General features: G+C 39.3%; 1 protein-coding gene across 3 annotated transcripts in view; it reads right to left on the bottom strand.

Annotated features, from left to right (window-relative positions):
* PRKDC (protein kinase, DNA-activated, catalytic subunit) overlaps window positions 1-26,895 on the bottom strand; it is a 362,155-nt gene that overhangs the window by 157,889 nt on the left and 177,371 nt on the right. For all 3 annotated transcript variants that reach the window (XR_002823982.1, XM_023730648.1, XM_004375604.2), the window contains 11 exons: window positions 26,003-26,068; window positions 24,907-24,979; window positions 23,661-23,809; window positions 10,498-10,635; window positions 10,184-10,303; window positions 8,226-8,369; window positions 6,721-6,872; window positions 5,983-6,114; window positions 4,608-4,719; window positions 1,796-1,920; window positions 1,566-1,715 (listed from right to left, as the gene is read on the bottom strand). Coding sequence is in view for 2 of the 3 variants with exons in the window: in XM_023730648.1 (XP_023586416.1) it covers window positions 1,566-1,715; window positions 1,796-1,920; window positions 4,608-4,719; window positions 5,983-6,114; window positions 6,721-6,872; window positions 8,226-8,369; window positions 10,184-10,303; window positions 10,498-10,635; window positions 23,661-23,809; window positions 24,907-24,979; window positions 26,003-26,068 (1,361 nt within the window). In the remaining variant the exon portion in view is untranslated. The remainder of the gene's footprint in view (window positions 1-1,565; window positions 1,716-1,795; window positions 1,921-4,607; window positions 4,720-5,982; window positions 6,115-6,720; window positions 6,873-8,225; window positions 8,370-10,183; window positions 10,304-10,497; window positions 10,636-23,660; window positions 23,810-24,906; window positions 24,980-26,002; window positions 26,069-26,895) is intronic.

The raw sequence follows: 26,895 nt of genomic DNA, 5'->3' as shown, positions 1-26,895 counted from the left end.
GTGTTTTCAATCGCCCCATATGCATGTGAAAGCTAGACAATGAATAAGGAAGACCAAAGAAGAACTGATGCGTTTGAATTATGGTGCTGGCGAAGAATACTGAATATACCATGATCTGCCAGAAGAACAAACAAATCTGTCTTGGAAGAAGTAGAGCCAAAATGCTCCCTAGAAGCAAGGATGGTAAGACTTTGTCTCCCATACTTTGGACATGTTATCAAGAGGGACCAGTCCCTGGAGAAGGACATCATGCTTGGCAAAGTAGAGGGTCAGCGAAAAAGAGGAAGACTCACAATGAGATGGATTGATACAGTGGCTGGAACAATGGGCTCAAGCACAGCAACAACTGTGAGGATGGTGCACGACCAGGCAGTGTTTCGTGCTGTTGTACACAGTGTCGCTATAAGTCAGAACCAGCTTGACGGCACCTAACAACAACAGATAACCACGACAGTCTGTAAGCCCTTCTTTCCCTTTTGCAATGGGAATGTCTGTCCTATGCTTATACTGTCACTGTATTTAGGAAGTCAATAACTGGTATACCTGGTTTCACTGGTCCACAAATGGAGAGAAATTTTCCCCAGGATGGAAAACACCCAGAGTCTCAGCCATACTTGATTTAGATAATTCAGAAGATGAAATTTTGGACTTGAATAGATGCTGTAATGGATTAAGACTTGTACAGATGCTGGAATAGAGTGAATGTATTTTGTGTATGAGAAAGACATAAATTTTGGGGGACAGAAGGAAGAGTTTTATGGATTGAATTGTGTGCCCCTGAAATACCTGTTGAAGTCCTAACCCCTATACCTCTGTATATGAACTCGTCTGGAAATCTGTTTTTTTCTTTTGTTATGGTAATGGGGTCATATTGGAATAGGGTGGGTCCTAAACCTAATCCCTTTTGAATGGTGTCTTATAAAAGAGAAACAGACACAGAGAGGCACCCATGCAACAGTAGACACCATGTGAAGATGGAGGCAGATGCATCCACAAGCCCGTGAGTGTCAGGGATTGCCGGCAGCTACCAGAAACTGAAAGAGACAAAGAAGAACCTTCCTTCTAACACTGACGCTCTGAATTCAACTTCTAGCCTCCACAACTCTATAACAATAAATTCCTGTTCTTTAAAGTTATCCACTTGTTTTATTTCTTGTTAAGACAACACTAGGTAACTATGCTGTATTGCAATTTTAAAAAGAAATAATTGAAGACTCATACCTGGCAAGATAAGTACAGAACTCTCACTCTTGTATTTTAAATCTGAACTAACCAGAGACACTGCCTCAGCTTCACTCCTTTGTTTAGAGATGCAATACAGGAGGCCCAAAAACGTGGCCTCCCCACGGCACCAAGTCAGAAGAAGACTACGAGGAACCAGGTCCACTTTAGGCACACATTCATTCTTTGTACTTTCTTCACTTTTCCTTCTCATATTCAAACTTGCCAAATACAAATTACATGAAAACTTACAAGTTCTTTATAAGCTGAAGGAGATATCTAAATAAATTAACATTTTGTGAGCAAGCTGAATCAAAGAACATGGCGCCTGGCCCTTCACTTACCTGTGTCTCATGATTTGCTTGAAGTCCTTGCTCTTTAGCTCCAAGTAGAGATCTGCTATTTCCTCTGCTCGACAAAGCACCACCTCCAGACACAGAGTCTTCATCACGCCGTGGAATTTTGGCAGCAGGAAGAACACCACATTCATAAACCTAACAAGGGAATATGATTCCTAAAGCGGTACAGCTCAGACCCTCTCTGACCACAGTGTGTATCGTGACTGACACCTTACCTATCAGCCAGAGGAGGGAAGTGCTGTGCAGCTTTGTTCAAGCACACAATGAACTTGTCCTCCATTGTATTCTGATGTTGCTTCAATTGTTTCACAACCAGTTCACAAATGAACTCCTCCAGTACCTGAAAAATTGAGTTTCTTGTCACATACACAAAGGTGGAAACTTAAGAACTGAAATTAAGGTTTTAATTGGCTATTTAAGAGAACCTAGAGAAGATGTCAGTGTTATCACTACACAATGTTATCAGGTGAGTCATGAGTGTGTCAGTGCTGGGACCACCAGCTGGTGTGCACTGACCACAGGTCTACTCCAGAGGCCAGGACCACAGGTGCTTGTACTTGAGTGCCAGTCATGCCTGCAGACAACCCAGGCTGGATCAGTGAAGTTCAGTGCTTCCTTCTGACACTGAGAGCCAAGAAGTCATTTGAGAAGTGAAACTAAAATTAGTGATTAACGTTGTAGAACAAACATTTCATGAATGTTCACGCCTCTGGCCATACAGTCATATAGATGAGAATGTCCAAGCAGCACTGTGTGAACTGCATCCCCTCTCACTGTGTTCCTGTATCCTGCTTTATTTCTCTCTATCCCATGTCATACCTAACACTATATTCATGTGTAGGTAGCTTGTCTCCCTCACCAAAATGCTGGCTCCTCAAGGGCAGGGACTTGGTCTGTCTGGTTCCTGCTGCGTCCCCACTAGAAAGTCCTCAATGTATGTAAGTATTCAATAGATATTACTGAATAAAGTAATGGAAAATGCTCATTTTCTTCATTAAGGCTCATCTTCTTCCTCACGAAGAATAGGAAAAGGTAGTAAGTGACCTTTCTTTTAAAAGGCACTAAGGAAACTCTTTGGGGGTACTTTTACTCTGTCCTATAGGGTTGCTACGAGTCAGAATTGACTTGACAGTAATGGGTTTGGGTTGGTTTTTTTTTTTTTTTTTTTTTTTGGTAAGGTTGGATGAATAGTTTTTCAATATAAACTTACAGTATGAAGCTATTTTAAAACTCTGCTCAAGGGAAATCCTTAACACTAAGCTATAAATATCAATTGCCTAAACCCCATGTAGAATATTATCATTACATTTTAAGACTACTGATTCATAAGATGTAAATCTTTTCATTAAAATTATTCATCTGATGACACAATGAAATAGTCACAATCTAGTAAGCAAAGAAAGCAAGTTATAAAACAAGTAAGTTGTAAAAAGTTATGTAAGAGCCTGAATAACTCATAGAGAAAACAAGTGTGTATGCTCGGCCCCGGCTGGTGACGGAGCTAGTGCTAAAAGCAGTCTAAGTGGTTAGAACACAAATTACAATTACATTCTTCATATCTTACTTTACTGTTCACAGTTCTACACTAAACAACTTTTAATATTCAGAAAAAAATCACGTAAAGTGCCTAACATTCCTATGAAGCTGAAATTTAAGTCATGAGAGAGTAACTCTGGGAATCTGTCATAACTTGTTCTGTCTGTGGTGAAAATTAACCATATTACATAAACTGAAACCTAATATTTAAGGATAATACAAGCAAAATGAAATGAGGTAATTCTGAATTTTTTAAATTTGTTTGTTTTACAAAAATAGCTAGTAATCCCTAAAACAAATTATAAATGAAGTTTGATCTTCCCAATTTAGTTTAATTTTAAATCTAAGCAAACCCATACCTGGTGAATTGAACAGGGGCTCAATATTTTGTGTTGGGCACATGTGTGCCTGCTTAAGACCACCAGACTTCTCCTTAGCCTCTCCTCACCTGACCAGACAGCAAACTGTACCTGGTCAGCTCCAGCACTACTCCTGTCTTTTCTTTCAGGAGGGGACTTGGCCCGAAGACATACCTCTGGGGATCATGAATGTACAGGCTGTTTTAAAGCGGGAGGTCAGCAGGGGAGCACTGAAGAGGAGAGGGCCAACACCAGAGCTGTGGATGTGGCTGGATAAAAACTAGCAACGGAAGGTGAGAAGATACACCCAGTGAAGTAGTGAAAATGCCAAGAGAATGTTCTAGAAGTCAGAGTGACAAAAGAAAAGCAAGGAGAGGAAGGACCTGTATCGTGCTTGAGAGACTTGGTACTTACACTGGTGATTTTGGCTTGAGCCAAGAGTCAGGCTGATCTGGAGGCTCATAAACACATAGTCCTGACTCTACCAGCACAGGAGAGTACACGTGACTGAGTGAGCCCCATTCTGCTACACTATTTTCAATTAAGTTACAATGCACTGACCCATGCAATTATACACACAACTTTAATAGCTATATTTTATTGAGGATGACAGTACTCTGAATTTGTACTGCACTTAAATTTTCCACTATGTTCTTTTCACAACCCTGGGAAGTAGGCAGTACACAAAAGACTTAGAAAGGTTCCCTGATAAGGGCCCTCTCGAGTTTAACAACTCAGTTTTTTCAAAAATTGGAAAAAGAGGATTTTATGAGAATAACTTAGTCCTAACCACAGCAGGTATCTACCAGAATAATTTTCTCCAAAATGAAACCCAGAAACCAAGTTCGGAGGCGTGAAAGCTGGTTGAACGCTGTTTCCCTGACTTCCACGATAAAAGGCAAGTCACCAATCTTGAAATGTCCCTCCAAGTTTCCAAGCACTTAAAACACTGTATGTCCTCTTTAAAAAAATGGAGCACTCTATAAAGTATAAGACTGAAATATTAATAAATGCAGAATTCCCACTGTGGTTTCTTAGGTACAGAGGAAATACATTTAAGATTCGAATGTCAAAATTCACACTAAATCAAAATTTAAGAAGTATTTATTTTAAAATTGTACAACACACTCACGTTTTCTTTTTCAGTAGTATAGCGAAGAATAAGTCCCAGAACTTCTGCTGCTGCTGTGTATACCTCTTTATGTTTTACAAAAGACATATTATTAACCAAAGCTTCAAAGTATCTACAACAAATATAGAAAAGAAAATGCCTAATCCATATTGTTGCTTGACATAAAAATATACCAACTTTCCTCGTCATGTCATATTAATAGCACAAATTTGGAAAATATGAAACCTTAAAACATGACCCAAATTATTTGTAGAAGTACATCTATGAATAAGTATTTAAGGGCTCTGGTATCATATAGGTAAAGCCCACAAGTCTACTGTTCAATTCTACAGGGGCACAAACATGCTGCAGCCAAAGTGTAACAAGATGTTGGACATCGTAAAACATGCAGAAAAAAACAAAAGAGCTATTTTTACCCAAGATTATGATTTATTGAGTCCATCTACTATAACGAGGTCTACCAGAGGACAACTGAAATGATGAGAAAGAAACAGCATGTATGCAGCACTCACATGAGACAGTTGCTATGTGTGGGGCTTCACATGTACTGATACATTTAACTTTCAACCCTCACATGACTGTGAGGTGGTTACTGATGAGGAAACCAAAGTGCAGAAAAGTTAAACAACTCATCCAAACACAAAATATTTCCAGTGGAATCTGTGTTAAGTCACTAGTTGTTCTAAGCACCAAGTTCACAACTACCAAGACTTCCAGGGGACTAGAACGTGACAGGTCACCATGTACTGGCAGTATTATGTTCTCCTGCACAAAGTAATAGCATATGATTATCATGTGTGACATCATGTGTGACTCTATGAGCAGACCTCTTCAAAAGAAAAGGGGAAGAAACAAAAGTGACTGTGGGAAACAGTGACTTTTCAAAAATCCTAATAGGAAAGGAAGTACCTGTTTGCGAAGTGACAAACTTATCTAGGCAATGTCCACTTTCACCTCTTAAGAAGTATAACCATGCCCTCTTAGGACAGGATGCGAGAGAGAATGGCTGAGAGGTTCACCATGGAGCTGAGGGCAGAGGGGAGTGGTGCAAGACTGGGTGGCTGTGAGGCGGGAGCGCCCGGACAGAGCAGCAGAATGTCTGGGTATCCTCCGCTTGACAAACAAGACCCTGTAATGGACGGGCTCCCTGAGCTGAGAGTACTTTCAGGGATAAACACTGAAAATGTCAGTTTAGCTTCCTCCTCGACTCCACTTCTCCTCCCAAATGATCTCTAAACCTAACTGTCTAAATTTAGGTAGAAATATTTTAACATGGGTTCTAGTCCTTAAATTTATCAAAATTTCAACCATACACTCTCTATCTGATTTAGATACATTTTAGCCTAAACAGAACCAAAGTAAAAACTATACTTACCTTATACTCTCTATGCCACATTTCGGGTCATATGGAGGCAAGTTATTGGCCATAATAATTCCTAATAACTGAATTCCTACAGAATTGTCTTTAGAATTAGGATCTTTACTAGAAAACTTTTCAAATATTAACCTGAAACATAAGCACAAAAGAAAAAATACAGTTTGTCATACAGTAAAATGAGAAACAGTAGGACAAATGTATCTATAAATTTTCTAAGGCAAAATTTCAAGCCAGAAGTACTTTTTCTTTCCCACATATAACACCCCTTTTGGCTAACTTCCCCCTTGTTCATCCACACTGTTTTCGTTTTGTAATTCAAGCAAATCTATATTTCTTATATTCTAATAATTTGCCCACATTCTCCCTTAGTCGATAGTAAAACCTCTGAGCTTGTCTCAGCCTATGCTAAAAGGAAACAAAGAGGCCTTGAGATGCACCACCCGCTGAGGCAGTGACAGGCACCCCCAGGGGCCCAGCATGGCACAGTCAATGTGGGGGAACCCAGAGGAACTGATGATAGAGCGACAGCTACCATCCTGCCCAGACAAGCTACTAGTGTCAGACTTCAGAGGTTGTGGTTTTATTAGTAGCAATATCATACCCTATAGATTCTATTTCAAATTATGTGCATATCCATATTTCATATAAATAACTTTCATTATAATCACCATTTACAGCATGCTCCATTTTAACCTAAATTTCTAAACAATGTTGCAAAAACTAGTAAATGTATACCTGTAAGGGATGGATAAACAGTCCTTCCAGCATTCAACAAGCGTTTTTATAATTTCAAGGTTGTGTCTAAACACAGCTCTTTTTTGATGAAACACATGTTTCATTAAGAAATGAAGCAATCGATTTGCTAACACCTCATCTTTAGGGACCCCCTGAGAAGGTATAGAAATTCTGTATTAATATGCAGCATTCCATTCAGGAGCAGCGTTTTTAAATCCAAAAGTCCATTCATAAAAGAAATCAGAGATTCTACATCAATGTTTTCCAATGGTTCCTAAGTTAACTAAACTCTTTATTTTTTTCATGTTATTAGGCACAGTACAAATGGTTTTATCACACTAGAACAGAGAAATCTAAATTTAGTTTGCTGTGAATAAACGCGATAGACACACCCAGACACAAACATGCGGAAAAGCTATCTGTGCACATATTATGTTTAGTAAGGACTGTTCCCAGGGAAGCCTGATGTGAAAGCTTTGGTACATTATTATTTTTAGTGGTTTTAAATGAATGGGCACTGCTCCCACGCCACCCAGGCTGGTAGACACCACATGCTAGCTCCACACCACAGAGAATGGCTCATTTGGCAGCCGCCTCTTCTGCCACCTCCACCCTCATGGATCACGGTCAATGCTCTGGAAGGAAATGGGCTGGCAAGACAGATGCCAAATACCCAGGGACTCCAGTCACAGCAGAGGTCCTCACAACATTCATGGTCTGTTGTTGTTGTTAGCTGCCGTCAATACAGCCCCCAACTCATGGCAAGCCCATGCACAACAGACAAAAAAAAACACTGCCTAGACATGCATCATCCCTGTGATTGGGTACAAATCAGACTATTGTGATGTATAGGGTTTTTGTTGGCTGATTTTTCAGAAGTACGGCACCGGGCCTTTCTTCCTAATCCATCTTAGCCTGGAAGCTCTGCTGAAACCTGTTCAGCATCATAGCATACTGATATCTATTTTACACATCATTTAATAAATTAGTTGCCTAGTTTCTATGATCCTAGCAAGCAAAAGCAAAAAAAAGAGAAAAAAAAAATATCTGCCAGTGTAATAATAAAAGCCAGGTGAGAAGAATCATGAAAAGCAGACAAAACCAAACCAAAGCAGTATGAGCCATTAAGTATAGGTGCACCACAGCACTGTAATCACTAATGCTGAAGATGCAGAGTTTGAGTCATACGGTCTACTTAGGATATCAGCAAAGGAAACAATGACAAAAATAAAAATTACCGGAAGGTAAAGTTTACACTTAAATGAAAATTAATTTCATTTCCTTGCAATGTCAGAAATATAAAACATTATTTTCTAAGGAAAGCAAATACTCTCTGATAGCAAAAGCATCAAACTGATTCTTCTGTAAGCTCTATTTAGATGTTAAATGTAAAGATTAGGCTATTCAATTTTAAAATGTTTATACAACCCAAAAGAACTGTTGGGAAAAGCAATGGTACAGATAAACAATCTTTTACTACACAGAAGAGATTTATCAATTCTTACTACAGGAGTAGCTACGCCTGTCCATGACAAAACAGTGACCACTATCTCAACCACCATGTAGTGAATTCCTTCTCCTCCGTTATTTTCAGAAACAACCAGCTGCAGCAAGGGGCTCAGCCAGTGCTGTGCATAAGGGCGAAACACCTAGAAGAGAAATTAAAAGTCAAATATCAAAGATATGTCTTGAGAATAACCAAAATATGAATTCAAGAAGATATCCTCCATCACCTAAACTTTTGTATTATGACTTGACCTAGATCCAAGACAAATATAAATTCCAACAATTACCCTGCTTACTAAGATTAGATTCTCTATTGAATTCTTTATTCATGTGCCCCTGAAACCCACAATTCAATGGAAATGGATTTATTCTTGATCTTTTCCTCGCTTAAAACTTTCCTAATCTAACAATACTTGTAGAGACCAAATGAAAGTGTTCCACACAACCCTCTGTGTCCCATCTGAGTAATATGCAGCTCTAGGAAATTCTACTATAATTTTTTTTTGGAAAAGCATGAGGCATATGAAAATGAGGACATAAAAATGGAGGAAGCATGTAGCTAATGTTTTTTTAAATTTCTTTCTATACTACAGGAAGTCATTTTGCTAAAGACTTCATATACCTGAGATCTCTGAAATCTAAATAAAAGGCATCCATGGACTAAAAATTTTTTTTTTTTTTAAGACATTACAAGAGAATGTCATTTTCATGCAAAGGAACAGCCTAAAGTATAATCCAAGCTACCCATCTTCTTAACCTTCGTCTTCTTTTCCCACATATGTTTCTTCAGTGATTTCTCATCTATTCTCACAATCTGAATGTCTGTGGCCTCAAATCTTTTTGATCATGGACCTCGACAGGAAAAAAAAATTCACACACTCTACATACACCATCTACTGGTTTATTTATAAATTACACATATACAAACCTTTTTACTATATTATTAAAATATAATGCATATATAAATTTAAAGGTTGAAATTATAAAAGTAAATGTAAATAAAAGTTATGATCTCTTCCTGCATAGCCCATGGACTGTCCAAACCATCTCCTTTGGAATCCCTGCCTGATGGTCCCTGAGACACCCATGTGTTCCCATGGAGCTGAGGCTTCCTGTCAATATCCAGCTACCAAGAAATCACTCATAACACTAACAGACTAGCACATACTAGCACATAAGCTAGAAATCAAGCAAGACTGAGGAATGCAGCCCCCAAGGTGATGGATCCCACCTCCCTGACATCTCTCATTTAGATTTGCTGGGCTGAAGCCCCAGCTTAGCTTCTAATCTCTCACCTAGGTACAATGGCCTTATCTCCAGGCTCATCCCCGTCTTCAGTGCTGCCTAGAAGGACCATTCTATCAGGCAAATTTGACCTAATGCCCATGAGGCACTTCCTACTTCTTTGAAGACAACCCTTTCTATGGTCTTGATGAACAGGGATGTATGGTAGGGAGACCTGTGGCAGAGCCTACCTGTCTCAGGGGCCCAAAAGGGCTGGCTTTGATCACAGTATGCCTCCACTTGAGATGGAACACCCCATCCACTTCACGATTAGCTCAAGGGTGTCTCAAAAATTGGCCCCACCCCCCACCAGCGGAATGTACTCCTACTTGACGTGGTCCTCTATGTGGACAAACTGCTAATTCAGTAACGATCTAAGAGAGTCAGGTATTGTTTATAGAGCGTTCAGAGTTATTTTCACCAACTTTTTTACTATTACAAACAAAGAAAGCTGGCAGCCATAGGTTACCAACACATGTGCTTTATAAAATATCATTTATAACTCAGTGGCAGTTAATTTACACATGGGTTAAAAGAAAATGTTAAGAGAAAGAAGTGAAATACAGCTAGTTGATTTATTCACAGAACAAAAATGCCATGCTCAATCCCTGTACATCTTCCTTCACTGTGTTCTTTTTGCCAATAATTTTCAAAGAAATACTAAATTACTCACTTCTTCTGAATTAACAACAAGTTTGGCTAAGAAGAGACGAATATTTAATGGTACTGATGGATTTGCTAGTTTGTCATGAAGAAATTTCATCCAAGGAGGAAGACTGCTTGGCACTAAACCCTAAAATAAAACATTCAAAATTACCTTAAAAAGTGGAATAAAATAACAACAAATAAACAATAAGAGGAAAGTAAGATGACAGCAATGCAAAATTGTGTTTATTTCTGTGGAATTTGGTTTAGTCTTCATGATCAAAAGCTCATGTTAATAGGAAGGCCAAGAGGGAAGAGAAGATGATCTTGGAAGGAAAGTACCTCCTCTACCCTCGGGGTGACCTGACTCCTCTGCATGTGCTTGACCAGGGCTGTCAGAGGGGCCATGCACTCATGCTGGTTGAGCTCATCCATCTCCAACTCCATGAGCTCACCCCTGCCCATGGGCTCCTGACGATCCTATGAAGAAGGGAGAACGCAGAGAAGTGAAATACACTGCTTAGCAGCCAATGTACATGACATCAAGACTTTAAGAAACAGCACATAACAGTACTTATATAATAATAATAATTTAGTAATAAGTTATAAAACAAAACAAAAAAATCATTGCTGTTGAGTCGATTCTGACTCATAGCCACCCTACAGGACACAGTAGAACTGCCCGATAGGGTTTTCAAGGAATGACTGGTGGATTCGAACGGCCAACCTTTTGGTTAGCAGCCAAACGTTTAACCACTGCTCCACCAGGGCTCCAACATGAAATTATTCTCCGCACGTTTTCTTATTAAACAACTCAAAAAATTACCATAACCTCGTGTCTTTCTAACAACCAGGTGTATATTTTGCCCCCGAGCCCTGTATGCACAGTTACTCTCTGTGGTCACACCCAACATGTTTGTGTGCATACTCTCTGTGGTCACATCTGACCTCTGTGCGCGCAGTAACTCTCTGTGGTGACACGCAACCCCTGTCTCTGTGGGCACTCTCTGTGGTCACATTCAAACCTCGTCTGTGCAGGCATGCTCTGTGGTCACACCTAGCCCATCTGTGCGGACACTCTCTGTGGTCACACCCGACTACTGTATGCAGTCACTCTCTGTAGTCACACTTGACCTCGTCTGTGCAGGCACTCTCTGTGGTGATACCTGACCCCTGTCTGTGTGGGCACTCTCTGTGGTCACACCCAACCACTGTGTGCAGTCTCTGTAGTGACACCTGGCCCCCTCTGTACGGGTACTCTCTGTGGTCACACTTGGCCTCTATGCGGGCACTCTGTGGTCACACCCAACTAATGTGTGCACACTCTCTGTAGTCACACCTGGCCCCATCTGTGCAGGCACTCTCTGTGGTCACACTCGACTACTGTGTGCAGTCACTCTCTGCAGTCACAACCAGCCTCGTCTGTGTGGGCACTCTCGGTGGTCACACCCGGCCTCTGTGCAGGCACTCCCTGTGGTCATACCCAACCACTGTGTGCAGTCTCTGCAGTCACACCTGACCCCATCTGTGCAGGAATTCTCTGTGGTCACACTTGACTACTGTGTGCAGTCACTCTCTGTGGTCACACCCGACCTGTCTGTGTTGGCACTTCCGTGGTCACACCCGACCACGGTGTGCACACTCTCTGTAGTCACACCCGACCCCGTCTATGCAGGCACTCTCTGTGGTCACACTCGACTACTATGTGCAGTCACTTCATGTAGTCGCACCAGATCCCTGTCTGCACAAAGAGGGAACAAGACAGTATATGTCAGAGTAACTAGAAAGGGGAAATTTAGAAGTAATCCTAGGTTGGAATCAGATGTACCCCTCTGAACTCATGGTTTTATATATGCATATATATTTATAAAGGAGACCTGGTAGCTTGGTGGTTAAGAGCTTGGCTGCTAACCAAAAGGTCAGCAGCTCGAAACCACCAGGAGTTCCTTGGAAACCCCATGGGGCAGTTTTACTCTGTCCTATAGGGTTGCTATGAATCAGAACTGACTCAATGACAACGGGTTTATATGTATAAGGGAGCCCTGGTGGCGCACTGTTTGAAGTGCTCAGCTGCTCACCAGGAGGTCAGTGGTTCGAACCCACCAGCTGCTCCATGGGAGAAAGATGTGGCAATCTGCTTCCGTAAAGATTTACAGCCTTGGAAACTCTATGGGGCAGTTGTATTTTGTCCTATAGGGTATCTTTGAGTCAGAATCAACTCTACGGCAATGGGTTTGGTTATCTGGGTTTTATATATATAAATAGATAAATACAGAAATAAATACAGTCACAAGTATACCTCTGTGTGTGTAAACGTGTGTATATATGTGTACATATTTCCTGTCTCTGTCCTTTAGTTCTGGAAGCAGCATCCCACCACTCCCATCCAAAGAACAGGGCTTGCTAGAGAAATGTCCATTCCAAGGCCAGGGCAGACAGAGGAGAATAACCTCAAACAAGGGCCTAAAGAACGATACAGACATGTCAAAAGGATACGGGAATATACTTTCAAGATAAAGCACTCAACAAGAAAGGACTAGAAGGGAAATTCCTGAATATAATAAAAGGCATCTAAGAAAAACTCACACCTAACAACATACTCGGTGAAGAAAGACTGAGAGTGTTCCCATTAAGATCAGGAAAAAGACAAGGATGTCCACTCTCACCACTGCTATTCAACATTGTTCTAGAAATCCTAACCAAAGAAATTAGGAAAGAAAAAAATAATAGGCATCCAAATCAGGAACGAAGAAGTAAAACTATCCCTTTTCACAGATGACATGATTCTATGCATGCTGTTGTTGTTGTTAGGTATTGTCAGGTCAGTTCTGACTCATAGTGACCCTATGTACAACAGAACGAAATACTACCTGGTACTGAGCCACGCACACAATCATTGCTATGTTTGAGCCCATTGTTGCAGTCACTGTGTAACAATCCATCTCACTAAGGGTCTTCCTCTTTTTCGTTGACACTCTACTTTACCAAGCATGATCTCCTTCTCCAGGGACTGGTCCCTCCTGATAACATGTCCAAAGTACGTGACAAGAAGTCTCGCCACCCTGGCTTCCAAGGAGCAGTCTGGCTGTACTTCTTCCGAGACAGACTTGTTCATTCTTCTAGCAGTCCATAGTATATTCCTTATTCTTCACCAACACCATAATTCTAAGGCGTCACTTCTTCTCCAGTCTTCCTTATTCATTGTTGAGCTTTCACATACATGTGAGTTGACTGAAAATACCGTGGCTTAGGTTAGGTGCATCTTAGTCCTCAAAGTGACATGTTTGCTTTTCAATACTTTAAAGAGGTCTTTTGCAGCAGAGATGCCCAACGCAATGCATCCTTTGATTTCTTGACTGCTACATCCATGAGCATTGATTCTGGATCCAAGTAAAATGAAATCCTTGACAACTTCAATCTTTTCTCCATTTATCATGATGTTGCTTATTGGTCTAGTTGTGAGGATTTGTTTTCTCTGTGTTGAGGTATAATCCATATTGAAGGCTGTAGTCTTTGATCTTCATCAGTAAGTGCTTTAAGTCCTCTTCACTTTCAGCAAGCAAGGTTGTGTCATCTGCATATCACAGGTTGTTGATGAGTCGTCCTCCAATCCTGATGCCCCATTCTTCTTCATACAGGCCAGCTTCTCATGTTATTTGCTCAGCATACAGACTGAATAAGTACTGTGAAAGGATACAACCCTGACGCACACCTTTCCTGATTTTAAACCATGCAGTATCCCCTTGTTCTGTTCGAACGACCATCTCTTGGTCTACGTACAGGCTCTACATGAGCACAATTAAGCATTCTGGAATTGCCATTCTTCACAATGTTATCCCTAATTTGTTATGATCCACACAGTCAAATGCCTTTGCATAGTCAATAAAACGCAGGGAAACATCTTTCTAGTATTCTCTGCTTTCAGCCAAGATCCACCTGACATCAGCAGATATCCCTCATTCCATGTCCTCTTCTGAATCCGGCTTGAATTTCTGCCAGTTTCCTGTTGATGTACTGCTGCAATCACTTTTGAGTCGTCTTCAGCAAAATTTTACTTGCATGTGATATTAATGAGATTATTTCATAATTTCCACATTCTGTTGGATCACCTTTCCTTGGAATGTGCACAAACATGGATCTCTTTCAGTCGGTTGGCCAGGTAGCTGTCTTCCAAATTTCTTGGCATAGACGAGTGAGCACCTCCAGCGCTGCTTCTGTTTGTTGAAACATCTCAACTGGTATTCCATCAATTCCTGGAACCTTGTTTTTCGCCAATGCTTTCAGTGCAGCTTGGACTTCTTCCTTCAATATATCGGTTCTTGATCACACGCTACCTCCTGAAATGGCTGAATGTTGACCAACTCTTTTGGGTACAGTGACTCTGTATATTCCTTCCATCACCTTTTGATGCTTCTAGCTTCATTCAATAGTTGCCTATAGGATCCTTTGATACTGCAACTCAAGGCTTGAAGTTTTGATTCTGTTTTCTCTGTTTGAGAAATGATGAGCATGTTTTCTTTTTGGTTTTCTAACTCCAGGTCTTTGCACATGTCATTATAATACTTTACCTTGTCTTGAGTCGCCCTCTGAAATCTTCTGTTCAGCTCTTTTACTTCATTATTTCTTCCATTCACTTTATTTGCTCTACGTTCAAGAGCAAGTTTCAGAGTCTCTTCTGACATCCATTTTGGGCTTCTCTTTCTTTCCAGTTTTTTTAACGACCTTTTGCTTTCTTCATGCATGATGTCCTTGATGTCATCCCACAACTCATCTGGTCTTCAGTCATTAGCGCTCAGTGCGTCAAATCTGTTCGTGAGATGGTCTCTAAATTCAGGTAGGATACACTTAAGGTCATACTTTGGCTCTCATGGACTTGTTTTAATTTTCTTCAGCTTCAACTTGAACTTGCATATAAGCAATTGATGGTGTGTTCCACAGTCGGCCCCAGCCTTGTTCTGAATGATGATACTGAGCTTTTCTATCGTCTCTTTCCACAAATGTAGTTGATCTGATTCCTGCGTTATACACTTGGTCAGGTCCATGTGTATAGCTGCTCTTTATGTTGTTGAAAAAATTATTTGCAGTGAAGAAATCGTTGGTTTTGCAAAATTCTATCATGCAATTTCCAGCACTGCTTCTATCACCAAGGCCATATTTTCCAACTACCGATCCTTCTTTGTTTACGTCTTTCACGTTCCAATCACCAGTAATTAACAATGTATCTTGAACGCATGTTTGATCAATTTCAGACTGCAGAAGTTGGTAAAAATCTTCAATTTACTCCTCTTAGGCATCAGAAGTTAGTGAATAAATTTGAGTAATAGTTGTATTAACTGGTCTTCCTTGTAAGCATATGAATATTATCCTATCACTGACAGTGTTGTACTTCAGCATAGATCTTGAAATGTTCTTTCTGACAATGAACACAACGCTATTTCTCTTCAATCTGTCATTCCCGGCACAGTAGACCACGTGACTGTCTGATTCAGAATGGCCAATACCACTCCATTTTACATCACTAATACCTAGGATAACGATTTTTATGCATGTCATTTCATTTTTGATGACTTCCAATTTTCCTAGATTTGTACTTCGTATGTTCCATGTTCTGATTATTAACGGATGTTTCCAACTGTTTCTTCTCATTCTGAGTCGTGACACATCAGCAAATGAAAGTTCAGAGAGGAATCCACAAGAAAACTATTTATTAGAACTAATAAATGAATTCATCACAGTGGCAGGGTACAAGGTCAACTCACAAAATTCAGTAGGATTTCTAATCAGCAATCTACAAGAGCAAAAAGAAATTAAGTACACATTGCCATTAACAATAGCATCTAACAGAATAAAATATCTAGGAATTAATTTAACTAGGAAGGTAGAAGTCCTGTATACATAAAACTATAAAGCACTGCTAAAAGAAATCAAAGATACAACCTATTCAAACTAACTCAGGAGGAAACAGAGAATCTCAACAGACTCATAACAAGTGAAGAGACTGAATCAGTGATCAAAAAACCTCCCAACACTGGGAAACTCTACCAAACATTTAGAGAAGAATTGACAACAGTCCTTTTTAAACTTTTCAAAAAGGTAGAAAAAGAAGGAATACACCCTAACTCATTCTATGAAGCAAACATAACCCTGATACCAAAACCAGACAAGGACACTGGGAGAAAAGAAAACCACAGGCCAATATCTCTTATGAATATAAATGCAAAAAACCCAAACAGAATACTAGTGAACAGAACCCCACAACATATAAGAGTCATACAGCATGACCAAGTGAGATTTATTTCAGGAATGCAGGGATGGTTTAACATTAGAAAATCAATCAGTGTAATACACCACATGAATATAACAAAGGAAAGGAACAACATGATCATCTCTAATGGATGTAGAAAAAGCAATTGCTAAAATCCAACACCGCTTCTTGATAAACACCCTCAAGAACATTGCAAAAGACGACAAGTGTGTCAGTATGATTCAGGGCATATACAAAAAGCCAACAGCCAACATTACACTTAATGGAGAGAGCCTTCCTCTTGAAATCAAGGACAAGACAAGGATGTCTGCTCTCACTACTTCCATTCAATATTGTATTAGATGTCCTATCAAGAGCAATAAGATAAAACATTTACTACTTCTATTCAATATTTTATTAATACAATATTGTATTAGTAGTCCTATCCAGAGCAATATGACAAGAAATAAAAGGAATACGGATTGGAAAAGAAGTAAAATTATCTCTATTTGCAAATGACATGATCCTAAATATAAAATACCCCAAAAAGCCCACAAAAAAGCTTCTAGAGCTAACAAAGGAATTTAGCAAGGTTGCAGGGTACAAGGGCAACAAACAAAAACTAGTTGAGTTTCTTTACACCTGCAATGAGCAATCTGAAAGGGAAATTAGGGAAACTAATCCATTTAGAATAACATCTAAGAGAAGGAAATACATAGGAATAAATTTTACCCAGGATGTGAAAGACTTATACAATGAAAATAAAACACTGCTGAAAGAGATTAAAGAAGACTTAAATAAATGGAAATATGTCCCATGTTCACCAATGGAAAGATTTAATATTGTTAACTTGTCTATAACACACAAAGTGATCTATAGATTCAATACGATCCTGATCAAAATTCCAACAACCTTCTTTACAGAAACGGAAGAACCAACCCTTAACTTTATATGGAATGGCAAGAGGCTCTGAATAGCTAAAGCAATGTTGAAAGACAAGAACAAAGTAGGAGGACTCACACTTCCTGATTTTAAAACATATCATACAGCTAAAGTAATCAAAACAGCCTAGTACTGGTGTAACAACAGACACACAGACAAATGGAATAAAATTGAGAGTCCATAAATAAACCAGAGCAATATCCAGAGCAATAAGATAAAATACTTACTACTTCTATTCAACATTTTATTAACACAATTAGAAGTCCTAGCCAGAGCAATAGGACAAGAAAAGAAATAAAAGGAATACGGATTGGAAAAGAAGTAAAATTATCTCTATTTGCAAATGACATGATCCTAAATATAAAATATCCCAAAAAGTCCACAAGAAAGCTTCTAGAGCTAACAAAGGAATTCACCAATACATCTATGGTGAACTGATTTTTTACATGGGTGCTAAGTCCATCTGATGGGAAAAGAAGAGTCTTTTCAATAAGTAGTATTAAAAAAAATGGATTTTCACATGCAGAAAAATAATACAAGATATATGCCTCACACCAAAACAAATTCAAAATGGATTAAGGACCTTATAGTGAAAACTAAAATCAAAAAGTTCTCAGACAAAAATGCAGGGGCAACGCTGTCAGGCTTAGCTTTTTACACTGGATTATCTAATACAATAACAAAGGCAAAAACAGAAAAGACAAAATAAATCAACGGAACCACAAAAAAATTAAAAACTTTTGTTCATCAACAGACTTTACCCAAAAAGTGAAAAGACAAGCTACCAACTGGGAGAATATCTTCAGAAACCATATATCCGATAAGAATCTAATAACCAAAATATATGTAAAACTCCAACAACTTAACGAGAAAAAGACAACCCAATGAAAAAATGGGCAAAAAACTTGAATAGGCATTTCACCAAAGGACATTAAAACAGCCACCAAACATATGAAAAGATGCTCGGTGTCATTACCCATCAAAGAAATGCAAATCAAAACCACAATGAGATATCATTTCACTCTCACTAGGATGGCTTAGACTAAAAAACAGAAAATATCAAATGTTGGCAAGGATGTAGGGAAACTGGAACCCTTATTCATTGCTGGTGGGACTACAAAATGGTACAGCCATTGTGGAAAACAATGTGGCAATTCCTCAAAAACGTAAACATAAAACTACCATTTAACCCAGCAATTCCATGCCTAGGTACATACTCCAAAGACTTTAAAGAAGAGACTCAAGCAGATAACTGCTCACCAGTGTTCACTACAGCTTTTTATTCACAACAGACAAAAGGTGGAAACAACCTAAATGCCCATCAACGAATGAATGGATAAACAAAATGTACATATGTACGATGGAATACTACTCAGCCAGTAGGAGAAACGAAACCTTGATAAATGCTATGATAGGGATGGAGCTTGAAGACATTATGCTGAGTGAAATAAGTCAATCACAAAAGGACAAATACTGTATAGCCTCACTTATATAGTAAGAACAGGCAAATGTATACAGACCAAAGTTTATTAGTGGTTACCAGGGGCAGGAGGGAGGAGGAAAGGGAGATTACTGCTTATGGAGTACTGAGTTTTGGTTTACAGCGATGGAAAAATTGCATTGATTAAAAGGTAGGGTTGCTTTTAGCTCAGTGGTGAAGCTACCTCTGAGGTTCACTGTTCAGCCTGGGAGTGGACAGCCCAGTAAAACCAAATGAGACTAACGAGGTACAGGACTCCAGTGACAAGGGCCAGAAGGCAGAAGGGGACAAGGAACCTGGTGATACGGAACCCAAGGTTGAGTAAGGATATTGTTGATGTGTTGTGAGATTGTTAACCATTGTCATAGGCCAACATGTGTACTAACTGTTAAATGAGAAACTATTTTGTTCTGTAAGCCTTCATCTTAAGTGACAATAACAGCACAATTGGAAGAGCGTAGTCAATGTCACTGAACTGTGTATGTAGAAATTTTTGAAACAGTGTATCTTTGGCTATGTGTATTTTCACCAAAAAAAAAAGGTTGAGAAGTTAGAGGGTTAATATGTTGTGGGGTTGTTAACCAATGTCATAAGACAACATTTGTACTACTGTTTCATGAGAAACTATTTGTTCTGTAAGCCTTCACCTGAAGTACAATAAAATATAAAAATAAAAAATAAAAAAATAAAAGGTAGGGTTGTACAGCCAATTATAGTAATTGCTGTAAGTTGTAAACTTGTAAAAAATTGAATTGGTAAAACGTGTGTGATAAATATGTTTATAACAATGACCAAAACAAGAAAGAAATTCGGAGTAGCTGCTGAGGCTGATTATATACAACCAAAGTGGATTTGGTTTATTGGTTTAGAGGATGAGAATCATGGTTTCATGGAACATCCCAATCAATTGGCCTAATACAGTGTTTACTGCGTCTGTTCTACCTCCTAGTGCACTGCATAGTTCCTGAGGTCTTAAATGTTTGCAAAAGGCCATACAAAGCACAGTTGGTCTACATTCACCTGGATCAACAGAAGAAGAAAGTCTGGAATAGGAGGAAGATACAGAATGTGTGGCTAATTGCCTCCATGAACAACTGCCTCCTTTGCCATGAGACCAGAAGAACTAGATGGTGCCCAGCTATCCGTACTAAACATTCTGATCAAAGAGTCTGTGGACGAATCCTGATCAAAAGGGGAAAAATGCAGAACAGAATTTCAAATTCTCAACAGATTCAGACTCTCTGGAAACAGGGATGCTGCTTGAACCACTGTAACTATTACCCTGAGATAATCTTTAAACCTTAAACCAAAAATATCCCCTGAAGGCTTTTTAAAACCAAACTATAGTTTAGCTTAAAGGAGCCTTGGTGGCGCAAAGGTTAAGAGCTTGGCTGCTATCCAAAAACTGGCAGTTTAAATCCACCAGCCACTCCTTGGAAACCCTATGGAGCAGTTCTACTCTGTCCTATAGGGTTGCTATGAGTCAGAATCTACTCGATGGCAATGGGTTTTTTTGGTTATAGCTTAGCTTAACTAGTAAAGAATGTCTGCCTTGGGCACTGTGCTCTTTTAAGATCTATCTATATGGGATCAAACTGACAACAGCAACTTGGAAGTTTAGATGGGAAACTTAGGGGGTAGTGAGTTTATGTTAATGGAGGAGAAACAACTCAGAAAAGGAGGGTGAGAACTGTTGTACAACTCAAAGAATGTAATCAATGTCACTGAATTGTAAATGTGGAAATTGTTTAATTGGTGTATGTCCTGCTGGGTATATTCTCAACAAAAAAAAACAAAATAAACTATTAAAAAAAATTTAAATACCATTATAAAAGTTATTTTAAAAAAAATCAAAGAACACCTAAATAAACGGAAGGACATTCTGCGTTCATGGATTGCAAGGCTTAACATTGTTAAGATGTTACACTATCCAAAGCAATCTATAAATTCAATGCATTCCTCATCAAAATTCCAACAGCCTTCTTGACAGAAATGGAAATGCCAATCTTCAAATTTATAAGAAGGGGAAGGGACCCCGAATAGCTAAAGCAATCCTAAGGAAGAGTAAAGTAAGAGGACTCACACTTCCTGACTCCAAAACATACTATAAATTTACAGTAACTAGAACAGCCTGGTACTTATATAATGATAGACATATAAATCCCAAACCAAACCCACTACCTTGAAGTCGATTCTAACTCATAGCAATCCTATAGGACAGAGTAGAACTGCCCTATACAGTTTCCAAGGCTGTAAATCTTTATGGAAGCAGACTGCCACATCTTTCTCCAGTGGAGCAATTGGTGGGTTCAAAGTTATTAGCCATTCTTGTTGTTGTTCTGTACCATCGAGTAGATTCCGACTCACAGTGACCCTATAAGATAGAGTAGAACTGCACCACAGGGTTTCCAAGGGTGTAATCTTTACAGAAGCAGATTGCCATATATTTCTCTTATGGAGCAGCTGGTGGGTTTGAATTGCCGGCCTTTCGGTTAGGATTTGCGCGCTTAACCATTTTGCCAACAGGGCTCCTTTCATTAGCCATTAGGGAAATGCAAATCAAAACCACAATGAGATATCACCTCACCCCCATTAGAATGGCAATGATAAAATAAAAAAAGAAAACACTAGGTGTTGGCGAGGTTGTGGAGAAACAGGAACCCTCATTCATTGCTGGTTGGATTGTTAAGCTGGTACAGCCACTGTGGAAACAGTTTGCAGTTTCTCAAAAAGTTGAACATAGAACTACCATACCATCCAGCAATTCCACTCATAGGTATATACCAAAAAGAACTGAAAGCACTGACATGAACAGACATATGTATGCCAATGTTCACTGCAGCACTATTCACAATAGCCAAATGTAGGAATCAACTGAAATGTCTGTCGACTGATGAATGGATAAACAAAATGTGGTATATACATACAATGCGTATTACTCAGCCATAAAGAGGAACAAAGTCCTGATGCATGCCACAACAGATGAACCTAGAGGACATATGCTGAGCGAAGTAAGTCAGACACAAAAGGATAAATACTGTATGATATCATTTATATGAAATAAGCAAATATATAGAAACCAAAACTAATGGGGAGGGAGGGAAGGGAAAAGTGGGGTTTTTGCTTAGAGTGCATTGAATGTATGTTAATTGTTGTGGGATAATCTGGAAAAAGGTAGCAAGAATGTCTGCACAACTTAAAGCATGTAATTAATGTCACTCTAGTGCACACACAGAAACTGATGAAATGCTGTATGTTTTATTGTATGTATATCACTATAAAAAAAAAAAGGACACAGGAGCCAGTTGAAGGGACTCTCACTTGCCAAACCTGGGACAATTTGAGCATCAAAATAAATAATGGTGATGAGAAAGTTCTTTCTTACAGACGAATGCCAACTAATATGTAAAGAAGCAATGAAGGAATGAGAACATCACCATTTTGTAAACAGCACAGTAATAATTCAAGGAAGAGACATCAATCAATGCTAAAAACTAGTGGGTGACAGTGGGGTGAGGAACAAGACTTTATCTCCCCCTGAAGCACAGGTCAATGTCACAGGACAGCTAAAAGGCTGCAGGAGGACACAGTAGGCTGGTGTGACATTCCTGCCAAAGAGCACTGCCTGGCTGGTGATGGGCAGACTCTAACTGCAGGTGTTCTACAAAAGGATCGGCCTGCCATATTCAAAATGTCATGGTTGCAAAGGGTAGGAGAGAACGGGATGCTATTCCAGACTGAAAGAAATTACAGAGACGTGACAGACGGGGGTAGTGTGTGGTCTGGGGCTGGATCCCCTGCTTTAAGTGTACTACTGAGACAACTGGTCAACCCTGACTGCACTCTCTGGGAGAAGGGTTCACAGGTGTTCTTTGTACTATTCTTGAAACTCTTCTATAGAGATTATTTAAAACCAAAAGAAAGCACGTCAGTTTACAAAATAAAGGACGTAAGAATGATGAAGAAAGGGGACACACAGGTGAATTAGCCCTACCAGCCATACAGAACAACTCATTTCAAGGAAGGCTAACATGCTCATGAAGTAGTGTTTGAATAGGAGTTTCTACTGGCGAGCAGACAGATATGCCATATATGATGAAAAGGGATTTGAGAACATACAAAGACTCTGAAAGTCTGGTAGACAGAATGAGAGATAGAGGGACACAGAGAGAGACAAAACAAATGGATAGCAGGCCTTCTCCTTGAAACAAAGAGATTAATCCAAGCTAAAAATAAGTGTGAGATACAGGTAAAACTCAGTAAGTGAGAATGTGAAAGCAACTATGAGAAGTGGCTGGAACCCAAAGAGAAAAAGACTAAACGCTGCCTCTAAAATAATCATCTATCTCCCTAGCCCAATCTGATGGAACAGACCACGCCTCCAACACCAAGAATTTACTCTTTAAGAGTAAATGTGGATGCACTCAGTTGTCTGAGTTTATGACATTAAACAGTATGAGAGGCTTCTTCATTGTCTCAGAGAGTGCAGCAGCTGGCCAGCACAACCCTTTGTGTTTGTATGGTAGTTACACTTCTCATTGGAAATCCTTAAACGGCATTCTGATTTAAAACGTTAATCTCAGGGAGATTGGCTAATGAGAATCTGCCCTTTTGAGAGACACTTCCTTCCTGTGCTGATAAAATCAAGTTTCTGAGTCTACAGAACTAAAGGTTGAGCCTTAGATCTTGGCAAATACTCCAAGCTAACACTACTCTCTCAGGACTACTGCTAGACCAAGAACTGGCTTCCCTGGTAACAATGAGGCATAGCTGTGACCCTCTTTTTTTTAGAAACTTCAGCAATGCGGAATACTCTTTGAATTTGTGAAATGTAATCACCTGTCTCCAGAAATGACCAGTGGTAGATTTTGGGTCTTGGGAACTGTACGAATAACTCTGAACTCCAGTTGAGAAATCAAATTGGCTCATTTCTTCACTCAGGCTACTGTCTCCCAAATATGATAAGGAAGATATATAACAAGGACCATCTGAAATATAAAGAAAAAGGAAATCTGTTTACTCAAACATAATCAGTAAGAAATATATGTCTCTACATTCAAATGATATTTAAACTAAAGAATACTTTTAACATCAATCCTGTGACCCTCAACCCATTATCCAGACCAACAAAGCCTAAAAGAAACAGGGAAAACACTTCTCTTTGTTTTTGTAATCATCAAGTAGTTATTTGCTACTGTCATGGACAAAGACATTAAGTTAAACTGGATCTAATTTTTAGAGATTATATGATTAACAGAGTTTCTCTGCATTTAAAATTCTGATGGTATACAATATTTTGCCCATAAAGTCTAACACAAATGTGGAACGAAATAACTACTGAAAAATACCAAAAGATGTATGGGATTTAGAAAACTAGTCCAGATTTTATCCTCTAATTGAGAAATGGTGATAAAAGCCATCAAGAAAAATTAAGTAAAAATTGAAACAAGGGATGTAGAGGAAGAGAGGGTAAATTATAAATAGGGTAGTCGAGGAGAGCCTCTTAAAGAGTTTGACATTAAACAGATGTCGTAAGCCTTGCTAATATCCAGGGCCAAGATTATTCTAGGGAGAGGAAACAGCAAGCACAAACGCCCTGCAGCAGAAGGAAGCCTGGGTCAAGGATCAGCTAGGGCTGACGGAGCTGGAGAGGAGTGAGTGGGAAGGAGAGCAGGAGAACAGGAGGCCAGAGAAGCAATCAGCTGGTAAGGAGGGCCTGGCAGCTTTGTGCTGAGGGAGGTAGAAACCACGCTAAGATTTCTATTTTAACCTAGATTTTTGAATGTATCTAAATAATATGCAAACATAGTCCACATGCAAACAGATATCAAGCTAATCTTTCTCATGAACACCTTGCATTTTATAAAAAGTGTAACATGTCTGAGCCCCTCTGCTCACCCTCATATCCCATTCAGATCTTCTTAAGCAGTTAAATTTAGCCAATTACATTTCTTTCAAGATATAATTCCATTTGCCACTTAAAAATAAAACTTTGTTCAAGCTCAATTTCAATGTTTTGGGTTAACATGTTTTCTATCTACATAAAAAAAAAAGAACGTTTCTCATTATTTTGAAAACATCCTACCTGAGTCCCCATTTGCTGCTTCCCTGGCTTCTTTCCTAATTTCAATGTACTTTTTCTTTCTTTCCATAGGGACCTATTAGGCAAAACATATGCACGATTTTAAACGTCTTAAAATCACAGTCACGTTTTTTCTGTTTCAGTAACAATCTGGCAAACGGAAAATAATTCTTAAATAACACTTATATCAAATTTAAAACCTTTCAAAAATATCCACAAAAAAGACACGTGGGTGGTCCTCACAGGACACATCCCCACAGACCCACAGAGGCCAAGGGAGGCACACAGCCCTCCCAGCTCTGGAGGTGGCACTGAGCATAGCATTTGAACTGGACCTCTGAGCCTCAGTTTCTGCAACATAGAGTTGTGGTATATCATAGCACCTCACAGAGCTGTGGTAAAGTTTACAACTAACATATAACAAGTGCTTGGATGCTAAATAAATTAGTGCCATTATTTTTGTTTTCCAGTTCTCTGAACAGATGCTTAGAAAAAAATTCCTAGTCTTCTTTCAAAAGGGCTTAAAGCCGGAAGCACCTACATGTTTGAACCCATGAATCACTGAAGTATGGTCTGGGCCAGCAACCTGAGTGAATGTGAAGAGAGCTGAGCCCCAGAGTGGACAGGTCTTAGGCAGGAGCACTGGCTCCTGGTCAAACTTCCTATTTCCAACAGATCACTTCCTCACCAACCCTCATGTCTGCCAGAGTGACTCCTCTATGCACTCCGTTCCTTCTGCTCACAGCACCCCGCTATCCCTGAGCACCACCAGGGCCACAGGCCAGGGTTCTGTACCAGGAGGCGATCAGCTTCTTTGACCAGAGGGATTTAATTAGAAACAACTTCTGGGATATATCCTGACTGCTCCTTTTGTTGAGATTTGCTTCCTTGTACAGGTCAAGAGTGCAAAACATTGAGTTCTGATGAATTTGGTTGTAGCTATCTGAGATTTTACCTCAGGGCTAACTAATGAAACTGTCAAGTTTTGTAGTTCAAACTTAAATATCAGCAATTTAATATGTTCAACATAATGGGTACTTCCCTCTACAGTGACCTGATAAATTTTTTTAGTTAAGGAACACTGAAAATTTTTACTCACCTCCACTTCTACAGGAAATGTATAGCAGCGATTCAGATCTATCAGATTTTCAAAAATAAGCAAGTTCTGTAAATCCAAAGAATCATATAAAAACATCTGAATGGTAGAACACCCTTATTAGCTGATGTTATCATACAATTAATGCTACTTAGTAACTCACAGAGAAGCACTTCAGCTTTAAAATATATATAAAACCAAATCAAGCCCACTGCCGCTGAGCCAATTCTGACTCATAGAGACCCTACAGGACAGAGTAGAACTGCCCCATAGGACTTCCAAGGAGCAGCTGCTGGATTCGAACTGCCAACGTTTTGGTTAGCAGCCAAGTTCTTAATTACTGCACCACCAGGATTCCAAAATATATATAGATATATAAATATAATTTTTATACGTATATATATGTGTATGTATATATGTATATATAAGGACCCTTGGTGGTGCAATGGTTTAGTGCTTGGCTGTTAACTGAAAGGTTAGTGGTTCGAACCCACCAGCCACTCTGCAGGAGAAAAGAGCTGGCAATCTGCCCCCATAAAGATTATAGCCTAGGAGAAACCCTATGGGGCAATTCTACTCTGGGCTAACTAATGAAACTGACTCAGAATTGACTCGATGGCACACAAAAACAACTATATATATATTTAATATATATATTATATAATTATATATATATATATTATATATATATTATACATATATATATACACACACACACACACCCTGGTGGTGTAGTGGTTAAGAGCTATGGCTGCTAACCAAAAGGTCTGCGGTTTGAATCCACCAGGCACTCCTTGGAAACTCTATGGGACAGTTCTACTCTGTCCTATAGGGTGGCTATGAATTTGAATCGACTCGACAGCAACGGGTTTGTGGGTTTTTATATATATATATAT

The sequence above is a fragment of the Trichechus manatus genome, unplaced genomic scaffold (genome assembly GCF_000243295.1).
Source record: "Trichechus manatus latirostris isolate Lorelei unplaced genomic scaffold, TriManLat1.0 scaffold00038, whole genome shotgun sequence".
NCBI classification, from domain to species: Eukaryota; Metazoa; Chordata; class Mammalia; order Sirenia; family Trichechidae; genus Trichechus; species Trichechus manatus.
The sequence above is the reverse complement of the archived record's forward strand: the minus strand, read 5'-3'. Positions and strand labels throughout refer to the sequence as shown.